Consider the following 20,898-nt stretch of genomic DNA (forward strand, 5'->3'; position numbering starts at 1 on the left):
TGTATCTATGGTTTGATGGGAGTCTGCTGAGCTCCTCAGATAGGAAGGCTTCGGACAAAACCTCTGAGACCAAGGTATCACAAAAAGATAAACTCAGCCCATGCAGAAGTAGTAGGGTTGTATAAGACACAGCAGATAACATAAGAACCTGGAAACCATGCAACATCCTTTAATATTAGTTACCTTTGTAGAAGAGCATGCTTGGTTTTATTTCAAGGCATTATGACTACAGCAGTGCAGCCTGTCCTCAGGTGACATCGCACTCTGAGCAGCGAGGAACAAGTCCCATCATACAAGTCCTGCTACCTTCATTATTTTTATTCAGGCCCAACTTCGAGTCACAGATGAGAAACTCCTTACATACCATTTTGTTTCTAAGCACCTAACAGTTAAAATCTCTCTTAAATACCTGGGAGTGATGTAAGCGTAAACTATTACCTCATGGAAATGGCAGCCACACTTCCCTTGCAGGAATTCTTTGTAACGTCCCATGGTGATGACAAAGGTGTCAACAACTTCGTAGCCAAAATTTTTTGCTGTATCCAAAATCATCAAGTTTTCATTCCACAAGTTTTGCACTTCTGCCTGCATTCCAGATAAAATATTGCAAAGTCTTGTCAGAAGGACTAAAGGTTATTGTATTCTGCCACAGAAATGAATAACAAACTGCATTTTGAATAAAGCAATTGTGTTATGCTCCAGACATGAATTACTATAAATTTGCTCTCGAAAATAGCTGTCACTCCAAGATTTCAAATTGAAGGTTTTTGCAGAAATTACAGTCAATTTTTGGTAGCTGTGCACCTTCATTCATAGGAAGATTTCAAAGTGTTTTAAAATATAATTATGGGGTAACTGTTTTTAATATGTGCTTAGCTAATATGAGGTGTAATTCAGAAAAAAAATCCTATTATAAAGTTGTCTGTAACAAATGCTAAAATTGCTCCTGTAAAGAAAAATTCGGCTTCAAATCAAAGTCATTGAGACCATTATTTAAAAAGGAATATAGGGCCATGGGTATCTTAGAAGTGGTTATACTGCAAGATACTTCTCAATATAATTCTCTAGATTGTAATTCTCAAGATACTGCAGGAAAGCCAGGAATATAAAAAAAATATCTATGAATTTGGCAAGGTGGTGGATCTGACACTGCAAACAGAAGGGCTTTGAGAGTAGCTGGGGTAATCCAGAAGTCCAGAGTACCCAAACCACATGGATGATTTGGCATATGATTTCCATCTTGAAAGGGAAAAGAATGTCAGCTATGCACTGTAGTTGATTTCTGGAGTTTTATAAATTTGCAGGGTGAGAAACAGAAAAAGGTAGTACTGGGAAGCCTTTAATACTCTTACCTCACCTGCCTCCAATCAAAGTTCTGCTTCTTCTTCCTAGGACTGCTGAAAGCTATGACAGGAACTATGACCATGTTTCTTCATGTTGATGCCAACAGTTTCCCTATTGTATCCTAATTTGGTCATTCAGATAAATTAAGGAAAAAGTTGGAATCACTAAGAAGACATTCCATAGAGACAAGGCGGGTAGTACTTACACAGAAAAATGGGCAGAATCTGACAGCAAAAAAGGAGGGTGAGCGCAGCAGTTATGTCACTCATTGAATATAGCAGAGTGCTATGGTTGCAAAAAGATGTGTGTGCCAGTCCCAGGTGTGATTGGAGTGCTGTATGTAAACTATGAAAGCTTATAATTTTATCTTTTCAACACCTATGAACAACTGGAGCATTGCATTCAGTGCTAGCAGGCATCATTTACACTGTTCTACCCTTGGGTGTTTCCCAGCCCTGCCTCATCCACACATTTTATACATGTTCAAAAGAGAAACACTGTTCAAATTGAAATAAAAATATTGAGTTGAATTCATTATGCAGCACATTGAAATGAGCCCATCCATTTGGATATGATTTAAACTGACTGTAACTTTTGATTAACATATAAATAACAATCTAGATTCACGGGTATATTCTATCTAGCTACTATGTAACGCTCTGACTTCATATGTTGGAGAGCGCTGCAACGCAGCCAGACCAGCCAATCCAATTCAACAGTAGCTATAGAGGAAATGTGGGGAGCACCTGTGCTCAGTGTCGTAGAAGGAGCAATCTGCCTGTCCCTAGTTCCCCGTTCTCAACCTTGACAGCAGGCTTAATCATAGAATCATAGAATCAAGCATAGAATGGTTTGAGTTGAAAGAGACCTTTAAAGGTCATCTAGTTCGAACTCCTCTGCCATGGGCATGGTCCACTAGACCAGGTTGCTCAAAACCCCTTCCAACCTGGCCTTGAACACCTCCAGGGAGGAGGCTTCCACAGCTTCTCTGGGCAACCTGTTCTGGTGTCTCACCACCCTCAGAGTAAAGAATTTCTTCCTAATATCTAATCTAAATCTACTCTCTCTCAGTTTAAAACTTTACGCTTTGCTTCCTGATAAAGAGTCTCTCCTCTTCTTTACTGTAGGCTCCCTTTAAGTACTGGAAGGCTGCTATAAGGTCTCCCTGAAGCCTTCTCTTCTCCATGCTGAACAGGCCCAACTGTCTCAGCCTGAAGGTATTCCAACCCCCTGATAGTCTTCATGGCCCTCCTCTGGGAGAAGCTCTACTGGAGCGTCTTCTGGTTCTTGGGATGGCTGATTGAGCACAGCATCTTGAACTGCACTCTGATTACAGCAGACTCCGTGAAATAACACAGATGGGTTAGAATCCACATTAGCAAGCAGTATGAGCAAACACAAACATTAATCTTTCTTTGAGTCATTTAAAACTTGCTAACATATTTTCACCAGACAGCAAGTAATTGCTGAAATGACAAGTCTTCCGTGAAAATGCACTCTAAATGTACCGTAGCTTACCTGTGACAGAGAATGTATTCCATCCACCGGGAGGTGAAAGCCCATCCCTATGGATTTGATAATTACCAGGATATTTGATAGGTTTTCCCTGTTTGGCAAATTAAAAACAAAGAACACACATTTTACTTAATAAACACACCAAAAGACACTGCATTTTTATTTTTTCAAAGTCACTTAAGTGCACACCCATAAGAAAACAAATGGAATGTCTGTACTTGAGACATTTTGTTGTTTCTCATAATTTCTCATGTCAAGACTTGGAATAACACCAAATACATAACATTACCTGTTCAACACCTTTTGGATAATTTGCAGGTGATTGGAATTAAGCCACTGAACGCCACCTACAATTAATACAGTCTGGTCTGTGTTCTCCAGGGGACGTGATCTGAAACCCAGAAAGGAAAAAAACCACGTTACCTTGAACCAGATGGCAAACATTTTAACTGCATTGTGTTGCATTTCAGGGAAGGGTATTCAGCATCCTGATCAGAGGTCCGATCTCATTTTCTACTATTTTTCAACAGGACAATATGATCTGCACATATTTTGTTCAGCTGTTTACTGACTTTAATTGTAAAATGTGTTGAACGCATTTGTGAGTAGAATGAGAATAAAAAGAAAGCCAGCAACAGAGTTTTTACTGTACCTCTGCAACAGTTGTTCTAGTGCTTTTTCAAAAGTTGGTCTCTGGTTTGCCTTCATCCAAAACTGGGGGTAGTAGGAGTAACTGATAAATGTTTTCCCTTCATTGATATTATGATAGCATTTAACATCATGAGTCTTTTGCCATTCCTGGAGAGTCTTATTCACTCTTTCTATTAGATAGTACATCATCCCTCTGTTAGTTGAGTCGCCTATAAAAAGAATCTTTGGATGAACAGAAAAGAGACGACTTAGAAGATGTACACTCAAAAAAACCCAATAACTAAGAAAAGAATACAGCTATCATGGAGGTTTTAAAACCCTTCTCATAATGTTCAAGAAATATCTCTGTGATCTGCCAGTTCCCCAGCCCTGACACCTCAATACTTAAGATCTCCTTTAGCAAAATCTGAATGGTCTGATTAACAAAAGGCTATTGTATGTATTTTGGAGATGAAAAGTACAAGATAGAGATGTCTATAACTGCACAGTTAGCCCTGCATTTTTCATCCTTGTTGATAAATTCTTTTGCTTAAGTTTATGTCTACTTGCAATTGCTAGTACAGAGCCTCTTGTGATTGCTTGCAGCTTCCTGATTTTGGTCCTCTAGTTTTTGATGTGGTTTGTTCTTACACAGCACATCTTGGTTAATGTATGTCTTCCATAAATGTGATTCATTAGAATTTATACCAAAGTAACCCCCTCCATACACATACACACAAATCAACAGATGCAGCTGTTGCCTTATTTGTAGAGAGATGGTCTTTCTGCAGCTTCAGAGGGGAAGAAACAAGGAGGTTATTTTGGTGGAAGATAATCTGAATAGAGTCTTGGCATGTGTGATGTGACGACCAGGATGTGTCATGGCCTGAAGGAAGCTAGATGCATTTTCAGGATTACAGAACTACTTAAAGTATCAGCAGTCCTCGCTGGGCTACCCTGAACTTGCAAATGAATGAAGAAGTGAAATCTGGGCTTACCCCACTCATTGTGTAGACTCCCTTGACAAATCAAACATCTCTGTATGTGAACAGCACGGAACATAACGTGGGGTTTTTTTAAATGTAGTTGCCCTAGTTTTAGTGGGTTAGGCTATAATTTCCTCATGCTGAAGAGAACATGTAAGCAATGACAAGAGTCCAAGGGGAAGAGAACTTAGGTTCAGTGTGATTTGACAATGAAACTGTGTGCATAGTCAGTTATTATCAGAGCCATCTCAGCCAGAAATTCACATAGAGGAGTATAAATCTAAAACTGGGTGTCAGAAACCCCACAGAGCCATAACATAGTAACAACATTGTTGCCTGTGCAGCTCTGTGCAACTTCTTTGACCTCCTCTGGCACTCAGGGTAGTTGGCTGGGTTTTTGTTGTTGTATGCTTTACCACTTCCATCTTGGTTACATGTTCAAGAATACATTTCCAAACCTTCTCTTACATATTTTATGTGGTGAAAGCACCTTGAACTCACCTCATCTAATACATCTTTATCTATTTCCTTTAGGAATGTCATGGGTTTAGGAAATGATTCCAGTAACCTATTGTGATTAAAAGTAATCTACCACAGAGTACCAATGCTTCACACAGAAGCAGCTTCAGATGAACGTAGCCTGGTCTGGTGGCAGGGACAAGAAGGGCATGACAGTAACTTGAAATTCCCCTGTCTTTCCCATTGTGGGCTGCAGGGAAGCCCTTGATGGATTATATGTAGTAGAAAACATAAAATTAAAGCAAGCACTGGGCACACAGAGGCTTTTACCCACTGTCCTGGACCTCTCAAAGCCGCTTCACAGAGTAAATTCTTAAACAGCTTCTGTTTGTGCTTCTACCACACAAGCACTTCTTTCATATGCAAGGGTATTTCCAACTCTTTTTGCACTGTCGGAAGGAACCTCTTTAATCCAAGCATGATGTGACTCACAGAGGTCAAGGATCCTTGGACCCTTGGAAAGATGGGCTGGAAAGTCTCTCTTTCCCTCTCTGGCAGACACAAACATGCACACAATTATTTACAGTTTGGAAGACAGTCCACACTTAAAACATGTCCTAATTCTAAAGTAGGTTAACTTGAGGTTTTAAACAACAATTCATTTAGCTTGCAAAATCTCTAATCTCTCCAGTCTGTCTATATCCATTGTCTCTTTAATCTCCATTTCATAAGTCCATGATGTGTATCTGTTTAAAAAGCAGTTCTTGATATTAACAGGCTGGGATATCATTAACTTGCAATGTGGATGAGAACATTTCTGTAAAAACACAACGTATCATTAGCAGAACGACAAACAGGCTCTACCAGGTTACACATATAGAGCAGTTGGTAGAACATGCTAGGTTGTTTCTCTAGTTCTAATAACAAATAATACCATTTTGTTATCACTGCACACAGGGATTTCTAATTGCAGAGGAGCATATTCAGCTCCTTTGTAATATTAATTACACTGATTTGGGGGATGTGGAATTTTTATCTCACTCTTCCTTCAACTGTTACTAAGACTGGTAGATATTTTCTCCTTCTAACTGTACTTGGTTTCAAATAGCAGAACAACAACCATCATGGGAAAAGAAGAAAGAAGTGCCATGGCCAGGGCCAATGAGCATGATGCACAGCTATCTTGTTTTGCCAAGGCTGTTCATTCTCTGGCAATTTAAGTGCGAAGTGTCATTTTAAGTATTTCCAAAGTTTCAAATATTGCAGAGCATCAAAGACTGAAACTTACTCATCAGTTTCCTTCCCATTTTTTTGTTATGTCAAAATTAGAGCAAAAGATTCCCTCTCTCCCCTCCCCCGCCTCAATTTATTAAATACCTCAGAATTTCAGGGCTTTACTGTTTCTACACCTACACATGCACACACACAAAAGAAATGGATCCGTGAATGAGTTTTCAAGTCTGCCCTGGGGTATGTAACTGGCCAGGTCTGCAGATGGGAGGGCACTATGTGCAGTCCTTAAGAAAAGCAGTGCCAGGAGAGACAAATTAGGTATATTCATTTCTTAAAGTGATGTTTCTAAATCTGTAAATGCCATGATGCTGGACAACGTATGAAAATATCACATGCACCTTAGAGTAATGTTATTGTTTTCCTGATGTTCTGAGAAAATGAGGGGTCTGACAGGAGTTAGAGCAAATTCCATTAGAGTGGTCAGTATAACTGGATGAGAGAGAAAACTGTTAGGGCCCAAACATAGACAGAATCATAGAATGGTTTAGATTGGAAGGCATCTTAAAGATCATCCACTTCCAAACCCCTTGCCATAGGCAGGGACACCTTCCACTAGACCAGGTTGCTCAAAGTCCCATCCAGCCTGGCCTTGAACACTTCCAGGGAGGGGGAATCCACAACATCTTGGGCAAATATTATATTCAAATATTATCAGAAATATTCAAATAATATCAAGAAGACTGATGAGACTGCACACAACCCATCTCTGAAGGATGACGATCTAAGTCTCAGAACATATCTGGTTTTATTCTTAAGTGAGCTTGTTATGAGGAGGTAAAGCAGGAGACTGGACAGTTAATGCTATTGAGTGTCTCAGTGTCCATCTGGGAATGTATCCTTAGTCCTAGGAGAAGGTGTGGCTGAGCAGGATGAGTTAGGAATGAGACAGATGGCAGCATCACATCAGTGAGGAATATATGAAATAAACCCAAACACTCAGAAACAAGTCTAATAGGAAAATAGTCAAGACTTGATGTAAGTGGGGAAGAGAGAGATGAGCCAAAGTGGACTTGTGTTTGTACAGAAAGATACATCAAAATTGTAGGTCATCCTCAAAAATGTCAGTCAATTACAGTAACCATATTAGCTTTCAGTCAAGAAGTCTTTGACTATTCAGGTAGGCGTGACCCATACCAGGATTCTGTCACTGAAATCAAAAAAATATGTTTAACTCCAGCTATGTCTTTCACAATGAAATCACAGCATTGTTGAAATAATAAAATATCCAGGTGAAAGAAGAGGACGTTTTTAGGTAATCGTACCTGCTTTTCAAACTGCCCTTGTGCAGAGCTGGCCAAGCACGTTTTGTTGTGTTATGCAGTCCCTAAGAAAACATCTTTCAAAATCCACGTTTTGCAAGTCAGCTTATTTTGAGGCAAATGCTTGGAAGACTTAAAGGCTAAAATAAGTGGTGTTTAGCTCCAGGAAGAAAACTTCAGTCCTTCAAATATCCCAAGAGCTTTGATGAATCATAGAATCATAGAATGTCCAAGGCTGGAAGGGACCTTAGAGATCATCTAGTCCAACCTCCCTGTCATAAGCAGGGACGCCTCTCAACTAGATCAGGCTACTCAAGGCTCCATCCAACTTGGCCTTGAACGCCTCCAGGGAGGGGGCAGCCACAACATCTCTGGGCAATTTATTCCAAAGTCTTTCTCCCCTCGTGCTGAGGAATTTCTTCCTGTGGTCCAATCTAAATCTATTCTCCTTCAACTTAAACCCATTTCCCCTTGTCCTATTGCTGGACACTCTCGTAAAAAGTCCTTCCCCTGCCTTCCTGTAGGATCCCTTCAGGTATTGGAAGGCAGCTATTAGGTCCCCCTGAAGTCTTCTCTGTGCAAGACTGAACAATCCCAGCTCCCACAGCCTGTCCTCACAGCAGAGGTGCTCCAGCCCCTGGATCATCCTTGTGGCCCTCCTCTGAACACGCTCCAACAGATCCACATCCCTCTTATGGTGGGGGCACCAAAACTGGACACATAGAATAATAATTCCATGTGATTGAATGTGTGGTAGCTATGGCCACATTTATTTCTATATAGATGCATGAACTTACTGTAGTTTTGTATGCCATATGATGTTTAATATGATTTCAACCAAGAGCTCCAAGGATGATTCTATACTTAGCTCTATGACAATAATGAGCAAAATGAAGGCTCAGGTGTGTAGAATACACCATATCTCATTTGCTTTACAGTCTGGCACAAGGCTTAGTCATGTACTGTTCAGGTCAATGGGGCATCTGTCTGCAGGATGACTAAAAGATCAGACATACACAAGGTTATAATTTTACCAGACAAAGAACAACACCTTCATGCAGACAGATGTTTTCAGTGTCTTCTGTTGCAAATGTTTTGTGTGAAAAATTCCATTATAGCTTAAAGGCTTTTAAAGATTGTGTAAGCATAGTGGAATTCACCACTTTACCAGACCTATCATTATAAATTAACCACACTTAGCAAATTTAAACACCTGTAAGTCTAAAACACTACTTAACTCTAAAATATTATTAAGAAATTAGAAGTTAAAATTCATGTTTTAACAGCTGAATTTTAAGTACTTCAGCAAATATTGCCTTTTCAGATTTCCTGTTCTTAATTACACATGACTCAATGGTACTTTATTAAAAGATTAAACTCTGAATAGTATTTCTCAATGATAAACAAAATACATATCCCCCTGCTATTAAGGCCAGCTTTCTGTATGCTGCTAATTGGATAAATAATTACGTGTTAGAATCTCTTTTCTTTCACCTATTTTTTAAAGTTCTTGTACAAAAATCAAAGCATCATGTCTTAATAGAATTGTTTAAACCTTATGGTGAAAATTATTAGCCACAGCTACAGAGGATTTTGTTGAGCCAATATAATACAGATATATTATTTTTATTGTATTTGCCTGTTTCTTTGATTCAACTAGGGCATACATATGGTGTTCCCTAAGAACAACACATCCTGCATCTGTTACCCTTGGTTAGAGTTGAAAATGGAGGAGAAAAAAAGGCTGCAGATATTAAAGTGGACCGAATGAAAATCCACTCAGCCAGAATCACCTTAGCCTCAACACTTCAAAATTTTTGGGTTTCCTGTGTCTGAAATGCAAACATATGACTGACTAGTCTTGCTAACACATCATAAAGCAAAATAAGGACTCATAAATTGCTTTTGTGGATGTATATTCTTTCTCATGTCTCCATCAGTCCGAGTGTTACTGTTTCACTACAGGTGGTCTTATGTTTTTATGAAACAGAAACAACTTGGCTCAAACACAGTTTTGTATGCACACAGTCTACACTTGTAGTTAATGATGATGTAAAATCGATTGGAATTCATAGCCAGGGAAAATGAATTTCTGTTATAGAGAAAGGAGATGATAATTTTAGAGGTGGGCTCTAAAAACCAAATCAGTTTTAATACAGGACATGAAAGCAGCCTGGAGCAAGAAAACAAATTAGAAAGCATCTTTGAAGGCTTATTTATGAAGTAAACAGGAAATAAGTGCCCTGTTTGGGTGACCATAAGCATATTTCAGAAACACTGACAAATGTATAAAAAAAATAATGATCAAGAGACATACCTGAAGGCTGCATTTTATTTTTCTATGAAACATGAGAAAAACAGAGTGATTGCAGTTAAAGATACAGTTGATCTTACATGAACTGCATTCAGCCAAAAAGAGCATTTGCTTTACATCTTATTTCATCAATTGCTGAAGTGCACCTGGATCAGGGAGGGATAAAGCACAGCAGCAGTTTACTCATGGCATGCTTCCCTTCGCATTCCTTAAACTTAGAAAGATGAGAAGGCTTTTTTTCCTGTTTTTTTTCTATTTCTTTTTTTTTTAATAAAAACTCATAAGGCAGCATAAGAAAACACCCTGCAGTTATCATAGTTGGAATTTGACAACAGCGTGGAGATTAACACCTCCTAGTTAAAAGACATAAACACAGAAACTCTTGTTATTTATAATGTCTCATCACGATGTTTTTAGTCGTAAGAAGTAAAGCCAACAGATCAGACTCCCAAAACCAAACTGCATTTTTTCCGCTACAAAAATCAGAGAATTCAGCCTAGTGAATCATGAATGTCACTACTTGCTTTACCTGTGATTCTTGGTGAAATCCTGTTTGCCTGAATTTTTTGTGAAAGTGTTCAGAAGTGAAATACAGTCATAGAGGGCTGGAAGGTATAACATAATTTGACCCAAAGATGCTACACACCTACATGCAGAAATGCTTTCCTGAGGAGGAATTGGTAATTATGTGGAGTGTGTGCAGGTTTTACTACCTTAGATTCAAATAAATTTTGAGCAGGAATTCAAATGTAGATCATGATGCATGACTCTTTGTAATGGATTTTGAATTCCAGAGACAAAAGTTACACAAGCTGAATATTTAAAGTGTGGTGGCACACTGAAAATCCCCAGAGTATGGAGGCACACAGGTTAGCCAAGCCCATTTTTGAGAAGTGAGTTCTGTTGTTCTTAGCTAAGTTCAGCAAATAACAATGTAAATTACGGAATTCTAGACTATCTCAATGTCCTCACTTGTATTGATGATTTTTGCCCTTATGTTTTGCACTCATGCTTTTTTTTTTTTTTTTGCAATCTGCTTCCATTTCCAGCATTGTGATCTTTGTAATGCTTAAAGACAAGTTATGTAATGATTTGAAACCAGTATCACAAATTAGGAAACATAAATATTTATAGATGGTTACCAAAGTCTTTTATGTAATAAAAATGTGTTTGTTCACAAGAGCTGTATCTTGTTGTCTACTCAATAAGTCTCTTATAAAAGATCCAGGCCGCCTTAACATCAGAGGGAAAGATATAGGCGATAGATGCCAAATGGGGAACATGCGTTAGAGTGATGACTTTAAAAGAATAAACTGGTTAAATGGACATCTGTGCAAAGGAAACAGGAGTCATTCACCAGTTTTCTACAGAGCAGTGAAGGTTATCAGACAGTGATGGAAGGTTTTTGCAAAAGATGCAGATGGGAAACAAGTAAATTAGTTTCACGGAGATTTTTCTCACATGGTGTTAATGTTGATCACATAGGATCTGTCTCTCATCTCACACTAGAATAGAACAGTGACCTCAGAGAGTCAAGACATAATGGAATTTGAACTAAGAAATAAAGCTAACAAACATTCATTTCATGTACTTCATTTTAATGGGTCCTTAGCAAGTGTTGTCCTCTTTTGGACACTGGTGAATCATAGAATCATAGAATCATAGAACCATAGAATGTTGGGGGTTGGAAGGGACCTCTAGGGATTATCTAGTCCAATCCCCCTGCAAGAGCAGGATCACCTACAGTAGGTCACACAGGAACGCGTCCAGATGGGTTTTGAAAGTCTCCAGAGAAGGAGACTGAGAATGTGAGTGGTTGGATTCAAGAAGTGAGGATGTCAGCATAACTCTCCCAGCAATATCCTGGCAATCCACTTCCATCATGGCATGTTGTTTCTATGGCATCCTTCAAATGTCTGACCAAAGGGTCTTTGCTTATTGAAGCAGTCCAATGACTATGAAAACTAAAGGTCAAAGCAAAGCTATCTAATTTTTCTATATTTTTTGCTGTGGTCAATCCACAAGTGCTTGTTTTATAAAACTATGTTTCTTAGAAAAATACATTAGGAGAAACTCACACCACTACATTAACAGAGAAAACCACAAGCAGAAATAAAGCCAAATGGCCATGAAGGATCACATGAGACAAGAAATGACCAGAAAATATGTTAATTGACAAATTGTATTTGTCTATATAGAATGCTCTCACATTTTATCAAATTGCCGCTTTTAGTTATGATTTTCTTACCTAGACAATATACTATAAAAATCTTTATAACAATTCATTACTTACTTTCTGGATACTTGTATCCTCAGTAAGGTACCTGAGCATCAGATTAGAGCTCTCTCTCAACAGTTTTACAGTCATAGCATGCTTATTAAGGAGACCTTGTATTTCCAAGCAATCACCTTAGAAGCTTCACTACAAGAAAAGAATGTGCAAGAAGACTTGGTAAGATTAGTGTGCACAAGCAATGCCATGCATTAGGTATGCAGCAGAAGGAACCCAACATGCATGTCAAGTGTGAGACAAACTGAGACAACAGTGCAAATGCATTTCCAGTCCTTTCGTACTCACTGCAGGTCTAATTGGTAAACACATACACTGGAGGTCTTGAAACTCCACTGGTGTGACCTAAGATCCTATCTGAAGTGGCAGCAGACAACTGTGTCTGCATTTGATGCATATCCATACGTATCTACGTAAATTATGGATAATGGTTTTCATCCCTGTGGATTTTCCATAAGAATATTTTTCCATTTATAACAAAAAGGACTTTTTCTTACATGTCAATTATCAAATTGTTTTCAAAGCTTCAGGACACCAAATATCTGTGTAAATAAAAAGGAAATGTAAAATCTGTTACATACCCTTCTGCCCTCCACACAGCGCTGGAGCTCGGGCTTGGCTAGCACAGAGTACCGGCAGCCGTGGGGCTGCCACGTTATTTCTCTCCAGTCACAGGTCCTGTTGTCAAAGCAGCTGAGGCAAGGGACAATCCACTGCCCTGGAAAACAGCAGTGGGATGTCAGCACCTCCTCTGGGGATTTGTAAGCTGCTTTATTATACAGCAAGTGAGATATTTTTGAGTATTTTTTGTGGGAATTTTCCTTAAATTAAATACCCCTCAACCCTTTGAAGAGACTATTTCCTTCCTCTGTATTATGCTCTTTTCATTTAGCTAGGGTGGGAGTTTTTCCTTTCTCTGCAAGAGCCGGGAATGCTCAAATTTGACAGTTGTTTGTGGGTTCATTTCTCCGTCTGTGTTGCCTTTCTCATAGCAGCTTGTCCTTTTCTCCACAGAAAAGATAAGAGAAAGGGAAAGGGAGTGAGAGGGATGGATGCAAAAAGAAAATATTCACATTCAGAAATGTATAAAGACAAGATTCATTCTCATCTACAAATAAACATCTAAAAATCTGGATGGCTGGTCAAAGCTGGACTTTGAGAGTCCCTTGACAGAAAAAGGGATGAATTTCACTTGAAAATACTCAGTTCTTTAATTTGTGAGAATTCGGAGAACTGTCCCAGACTACACACACACATTTCAGAAGGTAAAAGCAATGTGATATGAATAACCTATATGATTTGTTACAGCCTGATCCCTATTTTAAAAAATGATTTTGCGGATTAGGGGCATAATGTAGGATTATTAGAAGTTTTTAGGTATCCAGAAGGTTTTAGGTACCAGAAGGTTTTAGGTACCAGAAAGTTTTAGACATCTCTTACCTAAGGTTGAATGGTTTTGTTATTTTGGTTTTCTACAGGTATTCGTTTCCAAAATGGAAGTCTGAGGGATCTAACTTCTGAAGGAAGACAGAAAAAAATTGAGTTGCCTTTATATTCAGATCAACATAAGAAAACCTTCTTCTAGCCCATACAAGTGCACTGTCCTGACAATATCTCCCAGTGTCTGTGTACCTCTGCCAGGAAAACCTGCTTTTGCTCTGATGACAGGCATTACACAAGGAACAGTGCAGAGGCCCCCAGCTCCTTGTGTCAGTGATATCAGGCTTTCCTAGCCAGCTGGATTTCTCACTGCAGCCAGGCAAATAGATCTAAAATCAAATGTTTACCGAGCAGACCTGGCCTTCGAGTTTGTGATCCTCACTGCTAGCAGCCAGCTCAGCAGCCAGCCAGGTGTGCTTCTCCATACGTGAAAGATTGCTGGTTCTTGAGAAGCCACAACAAATACCAGAGGCTGCTGCCTATGCAGGTTTATCAGGCCAGGGATGGAGTGGGAGGCTGAGTGAAGGAACCACTGCAGGATCCCTTGGGAGGCTGAGCTGCTACCTCAGGAGCAAGGGAATTTCCAGGGATGCACCTTGTTCTTGTGCTGAGCAAAGATCCCAAGTGAATATATTTTTCGTAAGTAGCAGGGTGAGTTATTTTAGCAGATAAAGAAGTCCTTCTAAAGAAAAGCACTGAGAATTGCTTTTATGGGAGCCCACAGTGGAACATGTAAGGGAGAATATGTCCCACAGTGCAAGGACCGTGCAGCCCCAGCTGCTGTGTAGCCTGCACGCTGCTTCTGCCCCATGCAGAACATGCTCACCCCACCCTTAGCTACACCTGCAGATGGTGTGGAGCAAATAATGACAGATTGGATGTACACAAAAGTCTGGGCACTGACTTTGTTATGCTGTGGGTCAGTGAGCATCACCCAGCTCCCATGGTTCCCACGTGTGCAGGTGCCTCTTGAAGGGCGCTGCTGGGCAAGGAGCCCAGTTCAGCACAGTATGAGGGACACTCAGGATCATGATGGTAGGGTGCAAGTGAGGAGCTGGACCTGCCCAGTGGTCCTCGCTCAGAGGAATTTCAGATTTACATTGTTTGTGTCCTAATCACATAACTGTTTTTCCTTAAGGACAACTCTTCTTGTCAGCTGAGGACCACTTTAAAGTTCAAAACTCATTAGGACAGGGAAAAACTATGATGATAACCTGGAATTTTGGGGGAGAGTAGAGAAACCCAGAGTTTAGTCCCTGGCTGCCACTGGGACCGAACATGCTTCACACTTTCCAAGATTTCTGCTGACACTTGTTGACCTTGCCCTTGGCTCCCTCTACAGTGCATTTGCAATCCATGGCTGAAGGGTCATTCCCAGTTTCACAGCAGAAGACTGGAAAGTGCAGGGTCTCAGATAGCAAAAGGAGCCATGTCAACACCTTTTACTGCTTTGTGCCTTTTGGGTAACAGCAGGGACAGAATGGTTGGCTGGTTTGAGGTCTAGACTTGGAGTCTACCACTGCTGTAGAGTTCTTCATAAATTATCTGAAAATTGGTTTGGGCAGTGGTTTATATTTAAAAATTACACGAAAACTGGGCTTTTTTTTCCCCTGATACCATAATTTTTCTTTCAAACCACATGCGTAAAATTTCTGGCAATGTCTACAACATCTGAGATCCTTCATTTTATGGAATTTTCTTTTTAAAATCCCATCCATTTATGAGCTGAGCTGGTTTTAGGTAATAAACTAGAAAAGTAGAACTATATAAAATGAATATTGAGGAGCTGAAGTATCTGAGCAATAAAAAATTAAATTTTGGCAACTGAAAGTAATAAGTACCTTTTGAAAAGCTTTTCAAATACTTTGGTTTATATTTAATAACTCTCTAAGTATATTAAGAAAAAATAGATCAATTTCTGGTATATGATAAAGGTTAATGGCAAATGTAAAAAAATTCAAGTACAAGGATATGTGGGGATAAACTCATGTTTATAGGAAGCACTAATATTTAATGCTAACAGAATAGTTGTAGTTTTCATATTTACATAGATATTTTAAATGATGCATGTAAATTTATGCTTTTTTAATCCAATAATTATGAATTTTTCCAGTAGTAACTTCACAACAGTTAGTCAATGCATTCTTAACCTTAAAAAATAAGATTGTGTTAAAAAATAAAATTAATCTCACACATAAAAGAAGGCAATAATTAACAGTGAAAAACAGTGAAAAATTGCAAGTAATCAATATTAGTTTGGAAATTAAGCTTATGTTCTACTGTAATTATAAGTTGCTTTTTCCCTATTTAGATGAGGTAACAGCATGAAATGCAGTTTTCAGCACCATTTCAATCAGCCTGCGTTTGTGGTGTTTCAGCTAGAAGAGATAGCATCAGCTCTACCAGGGAAAGTTGCCTACAATTCGGTGAAAGAGAATAGGAGAGAAAGAGCTGCTTTTAAGTTTATTCACAAACTAAAACATGGGAAAAACAAAGTTTTATAAAAGCCTGTAAGTAGGAGGTTTCCACAGGAAGAGTCAAAGTAAACTGAATTTTTGGCTCATTAGAACAGTTTATCAGCTGCATACATAAATCTTCTGCTTAAGATATAAGATTAAACATTCCCAGTGCTCCCAAAATCCTCTCTCCTAAAATGGCATGAAAAGAAATATACTTTTAAAATAATTTGTTAGGACCATTTACTTTGTATTTAAAAAAAAAAAAATTAGCTTTAAGTTAAAAGCAATAGAGGCTGTACACTTAATTTAGTTTAATTTCTTCTTTCAGCCTCTTTTGTTTCCATGAAACCAACAGGTGAAAACACTGTCATAGACACAAATACATATTTTTTTCTTTCAAGATCAAAACCAAAACTTTTCTACAGTGCCAAACAATTATCCATATAAAAAGAAAAAAATATTTAAATATTAAATATTTAAATATTTAACCTAAATGGATGCTGAAGATAGTTTGTTGATTTATTACTTGTTTGCTTTTGTATTTTGTGTCTATCTGGCACCCTAAGACCTTTACGAAGACTTTTCTCTGTGAATAGGCTATAGAAAGTTTTCTTTTCTTTTGTTTTTAGAAAAAAAATTAAAAAAAAAACAAACTATTTTTAAAAGAACATGATTTTGAAGCTACAGAATAAGTGGCCTTAGGGCTATGTACTTATGTCCAAACTGAAATGTACTCCCTGTAGTCAAAGGAGACACTCATTTGGCTGAACATCAGTCTGAGTCTATGCTGGACCCAAATCCAGATAGCTGTTGGATGCAAAGAGAGAGCTCATACAGATCTATGGGAAACTGGATATGGTTGTAGAAAGTGTGGAAAGGAGGATAGAACTAAAACACACATGTCACAGCAGCGAGGCAGAACATTAAAAGTGAAGCTATTATCTCCTACCCACCAGATTTTGTAATTGTCTGCAAACCGATAATGAAGAAAGAGCTAATTTTCTTGTGATGGCTTGGTTCAAAACGTATTGAATCAAAGCAGATTTCAAGTAGGAAAACGGATTTCTGTTGCTATAAAAATCATAATCTCTTTCTATGATCTAAACTGGGTGGAAACAGAGAAACTTGCCCAGTTGGATATTCCAGTTTGTATTTGTAGAGAGGAAGAAGGGAAGGAAGGAAGAAGGTAAGAAAGAAAGAAGGAAAGAAAGAAAGAATGAAGGAAAGAAAAAGGAAAGAAAGAAATAAATTAAGGAAGGAAGGAAGGAAGGAAAGAAGGAAGGAAGGAAGGAAGGCAGGAAGAGAGGGAAAGAAATGGTATAGCTTAAGTGCATATGTGGTAAGATGCTGAGCTTCCTTCAAAGAACAGTGCTGGGAGAGGAGGAGGCCAGTTCTGCCTTTGGTTGGACCCTGAAATACTGTCTCTGCGCTGCATCAAAAGACTAGAAACGAGGCATGAAATCCTGGTCATACTGAATTGCACGGCAGACCTCCAAGTTTTACTAATAATGTCAAGAGGAGCAAAGGTTTCATCTCTATCACTGCTGCTGGGTCTCAGCCTCTACCTATGTCTGCACAAACATAGGCTTTTGCCAGCACAGATACATTTTGCTGTGGTAATACCTCGGTATGCCCCATACAACTAAGCTGCTATAAGAACACTGTGTGACAGTGCCTGACTTCTGCAGAAGTTTTGAGCTTTCTTCTGAGAGGAAATGACGTTGCTTGGCTTCTCTGAAAATTTAATTTATTGGAGTAAAAGAGATGTTACACTTTAGCTGGGGATTTGGATTGCTCCCATATGTGTTAGGAGAATTTTGGCTGCTAGGATTGGGATATCATCCAGTTGTTACAGATTTGGAATGATTTTCCACAAAAAGCCATGATTTCTAGATCCAGCTGGAAGTTGTGACATACATTAAAGCTGTACAGCCACTTGTTGCCAGATACTGCAGACCCCAATTTTAGGCTCACTAAGCACCTCTTGGAAATCTTTGCTTTCTTCCCTGTTTAATATACTTGTCCTTTAAGACTACATGTCTGAGATTTGTTTCCATTTTAATTATGTATATTATTCTTAATAAAACTATAAAATATATTTTCTGTTCACCTTCACTTAGCTAGTATTCGAAAGGCGCACTTTGTATATCAGGAGAAACACCGTCTGCTCCAGAAACATTCTTCTGTGGATTTGGTTGGGCTTTCTAGTCAGGAACTTTAGGTCCTGATATATTTAGCATAGGATGGGTTGTGCTTCTTTATAATTCACAGCTTGCTACATGATTAAAATATCCTACTGGGGACAACAGTGGGCATCCACTTTGTATCCCACAAAATTAATATATGCCTCTTTCACATGAAATGATGCATTCAGGCAGATCCTGCAATGCTTTTATTTTGTATTTATTATTCCATGAGTTTGTGCAAATTTACTGCAGTGAGAAGCTGCTCCTACCTATGGCAAGATTAAAATTACAGTTGTGTAGTAGACCATACAGGCAGTTTAGGTTATTTTTCATTTGTCTAATAAAGAATTGAACTAGATGATTTATTGTCTAATCCAGTAACAACTTGAGTAAAACTGCATACCGAAGTAGTCCTGTTGATTACTCAGATTTGTTAAAGTACACTTGGGTAAATCTTCATGCTGTTGTAATCTAAACACGAATATCTGTCTAACAAACTGTTGTAATCTGGATTCTAAGTAAACCAAAAAAATGTCTTGATTGTATTGTTTTTTGTATAATATTTGATTTGTCCATCTTGTTTTTCAAAGTATAAGCAATAAATCAACCTAACAATCAAAACCACATACTTTACTGTTTCAAATTGTAAATGGTTTTTGTGTTTCAAATATAGAAATGGAAATAAAAAATTCAAATGGATCAAAAGGCTGTATTCTTTTTCTAAAGCTAATTTTAATTTTGAGTAAATAATCCTTTCTGTTTTGAATAAAGCATTTTAATTTTAAACAGTTTTGATGGAAATATTTCAAAGTATTTCAAAGGCTCCATGACATTAACACAAGCAGTGGTGGATCACTGATTAGAAGCTAATTCAACAAAACGTTGTTACATAAACTAGTTAACCTGATTTTAAATATCAGTAACTATTACAAGCAATGAGTTAAGTTTATTGTGGGTTAGTTCATGCCTACAGAAAAGAGGAAGCATTGTTTCCAGTTTGACTTTGCAGAGGTGCGTTGGGCAATTTTCAGAAGAAAGAGGATCAAGTACAAACCTTTCATGTCTCCAGTCTCACAGGTCTTAAACACCATCTGTGACATTGCTGCGAGGTACTCATGGGACAGAGGCTGCAAGCCGCAGGACTCCTCTGGACGAATTCGAGAACCACAGTCCTGCATTAAAATGAAATTTGTGAAAATGACAGCACTGCACTCATCCATATGACTCTGACACCTTCTTCAAGGACATTTAGAGAGGAAAAAAAGCCAAAACAAGAACTTATTAGGGTACTGAAGGAAAGGATTTAATATATGACTCTACAACTATAAATATAACCTTCTTGTGGGTCTTCATGTCAGATGTAATCTGTGGTAAACCTCAGGCACTACCATAAAGGTAACACAAATAATGGACATATTTATGTTTAGAAACATTCACCTTCTAATTAATTTTCTTCATAGAAAAGAATCTGACTTTTTTCACATTCTGGTTAAAGACAAGTTTACTAATTAACACAGAAATGTTTTATCTATGCTTATACTCGGGTGTAGAAATACAGACTGGTTATTAAATCAACACAGTGTAGCAGGGAATTAGAGACTGCTAATGCAAAAGCATGCACTTTAAAAACACTTCATAAGGAGCTGAGCTTCTCACATTTTGATAATTTCTGGTAAATTTTGTAGGCATTAGCTGGAATGTATATGAGAATTAATTGATGTCAGATGCCTAAAAAATTAGCAGTAACAACCTGGAATACCAATCAATTAATCTGAAATGAACTCCCATAGAATTTGCAGGGGAAGAGTGTTACAGGCTTTTAGAAAACTTGAACATTATTCTATATGGAAGCCCAGAGAAGCCACCCACTCCTCAAAATTTCAGACAAAATACCCAGATAAATAGTGATTTCCTGCTGCAAATTTTAGTGCAGGTGGGTTCTTACATTTTAAGTAGTTACATCAACATTGTGTCTTGTGTTGGAGTGTTCAAACATCCTCTGACATAGTATAGACGACATCAAGACATTTGTGACATTGGGCCTATATTCTGGTAATTTTAGCCATCTACAGTATATACGGATGTATGAGTTGCTCATTCTAGCTTTCCTTCATCATTTCTGCAGAGAAAGGGCACTTCTAGGACACATTTTTCATGTTTTATATGTGCACTTCAGGATAAAATGAATCACATCCTAAAAATGCATTTCTACCTCGACTATAACAAGAGTTTAGAACAATTCAGTGGCATATATCTACATCAGTTCAAATGAATCTCCCCTCAAATTACTTTGTCAAACTAGTCATCCTCCATACTGTGTTACCCAAACTGGTGCTCCTGCCAGTTGTTTCATCAGAAGATAGGAGCATTCTGAGGTCAATGTTAGATTAAGAAATGTTGCCTGCCACCTCATATTTCATTGTCTCACCCTTATTTCTGCATTGCGATAAGCTCACCAGAACCCAGTGAGATTTTCTTTTTCTCTGAAACTAAAAATCTATAAAAATGGGATTTAAAATAGTGAAAATATTAACTTTATCAAGAAGGAGAAAATATTATGAAAATTTATTCTTGGCAATCATTACTTAATATGATTTTTATATATATATATACTATACAAAAAATGCACTTGTGGCCCTTCTTGGCTAAATGGATTATTAGTCATGGTAATATTCAATAATCCAAAATTTATCTTTCAAATGAAATGAATATGCTTAGTACTA

At 38.1% G+C, this 20,898-nt stretch overlaps 1 protein-coding gene across 1 annotated transcript; it reads right to left on the minus strand.

The window, feature by feature from the left end:
• Positions 1–438: 438 nt before the first annotated feature.
• On the minus strand, positions 439–19,347 carry LOC104275810 (cadherin-like and PC-esterase domain-containing protein 1; the record flags this gene model as incomplete). Its single annotated transcript, XM_009871866.1, has 6 exons — positions 439–585; positions 2,863–2,950; positions 3,149–3,250; positions 3,512–3,732; positions 12,672–12,808; positions 19,230–19,347. Coding segments are annotated over 6 exons (813 nt in total), but the record flags the coding sequence as incomplete, so codon positions are not given.
• Between the last annotated feature and the right edge of the window lie 1,551 nt (positions 19,348–20,898).

The sequence above is a fragment of the Apaloderma vittatum genome, unplaced genomic scaffold, assembly GCF_000703405.1.
Source record: "Apaloderma vittatum isolate BGI_N311 unplaced genomic scaffold, ASM70340v1 scaffold16406, whole genome shotgun sequence".
Lineage (NCBI taxonomy): Eukaryota > Metazoa > Chordata > Aves > Trogoniformes > Trogonidae > Apaloderma > Apaloderma vittatum.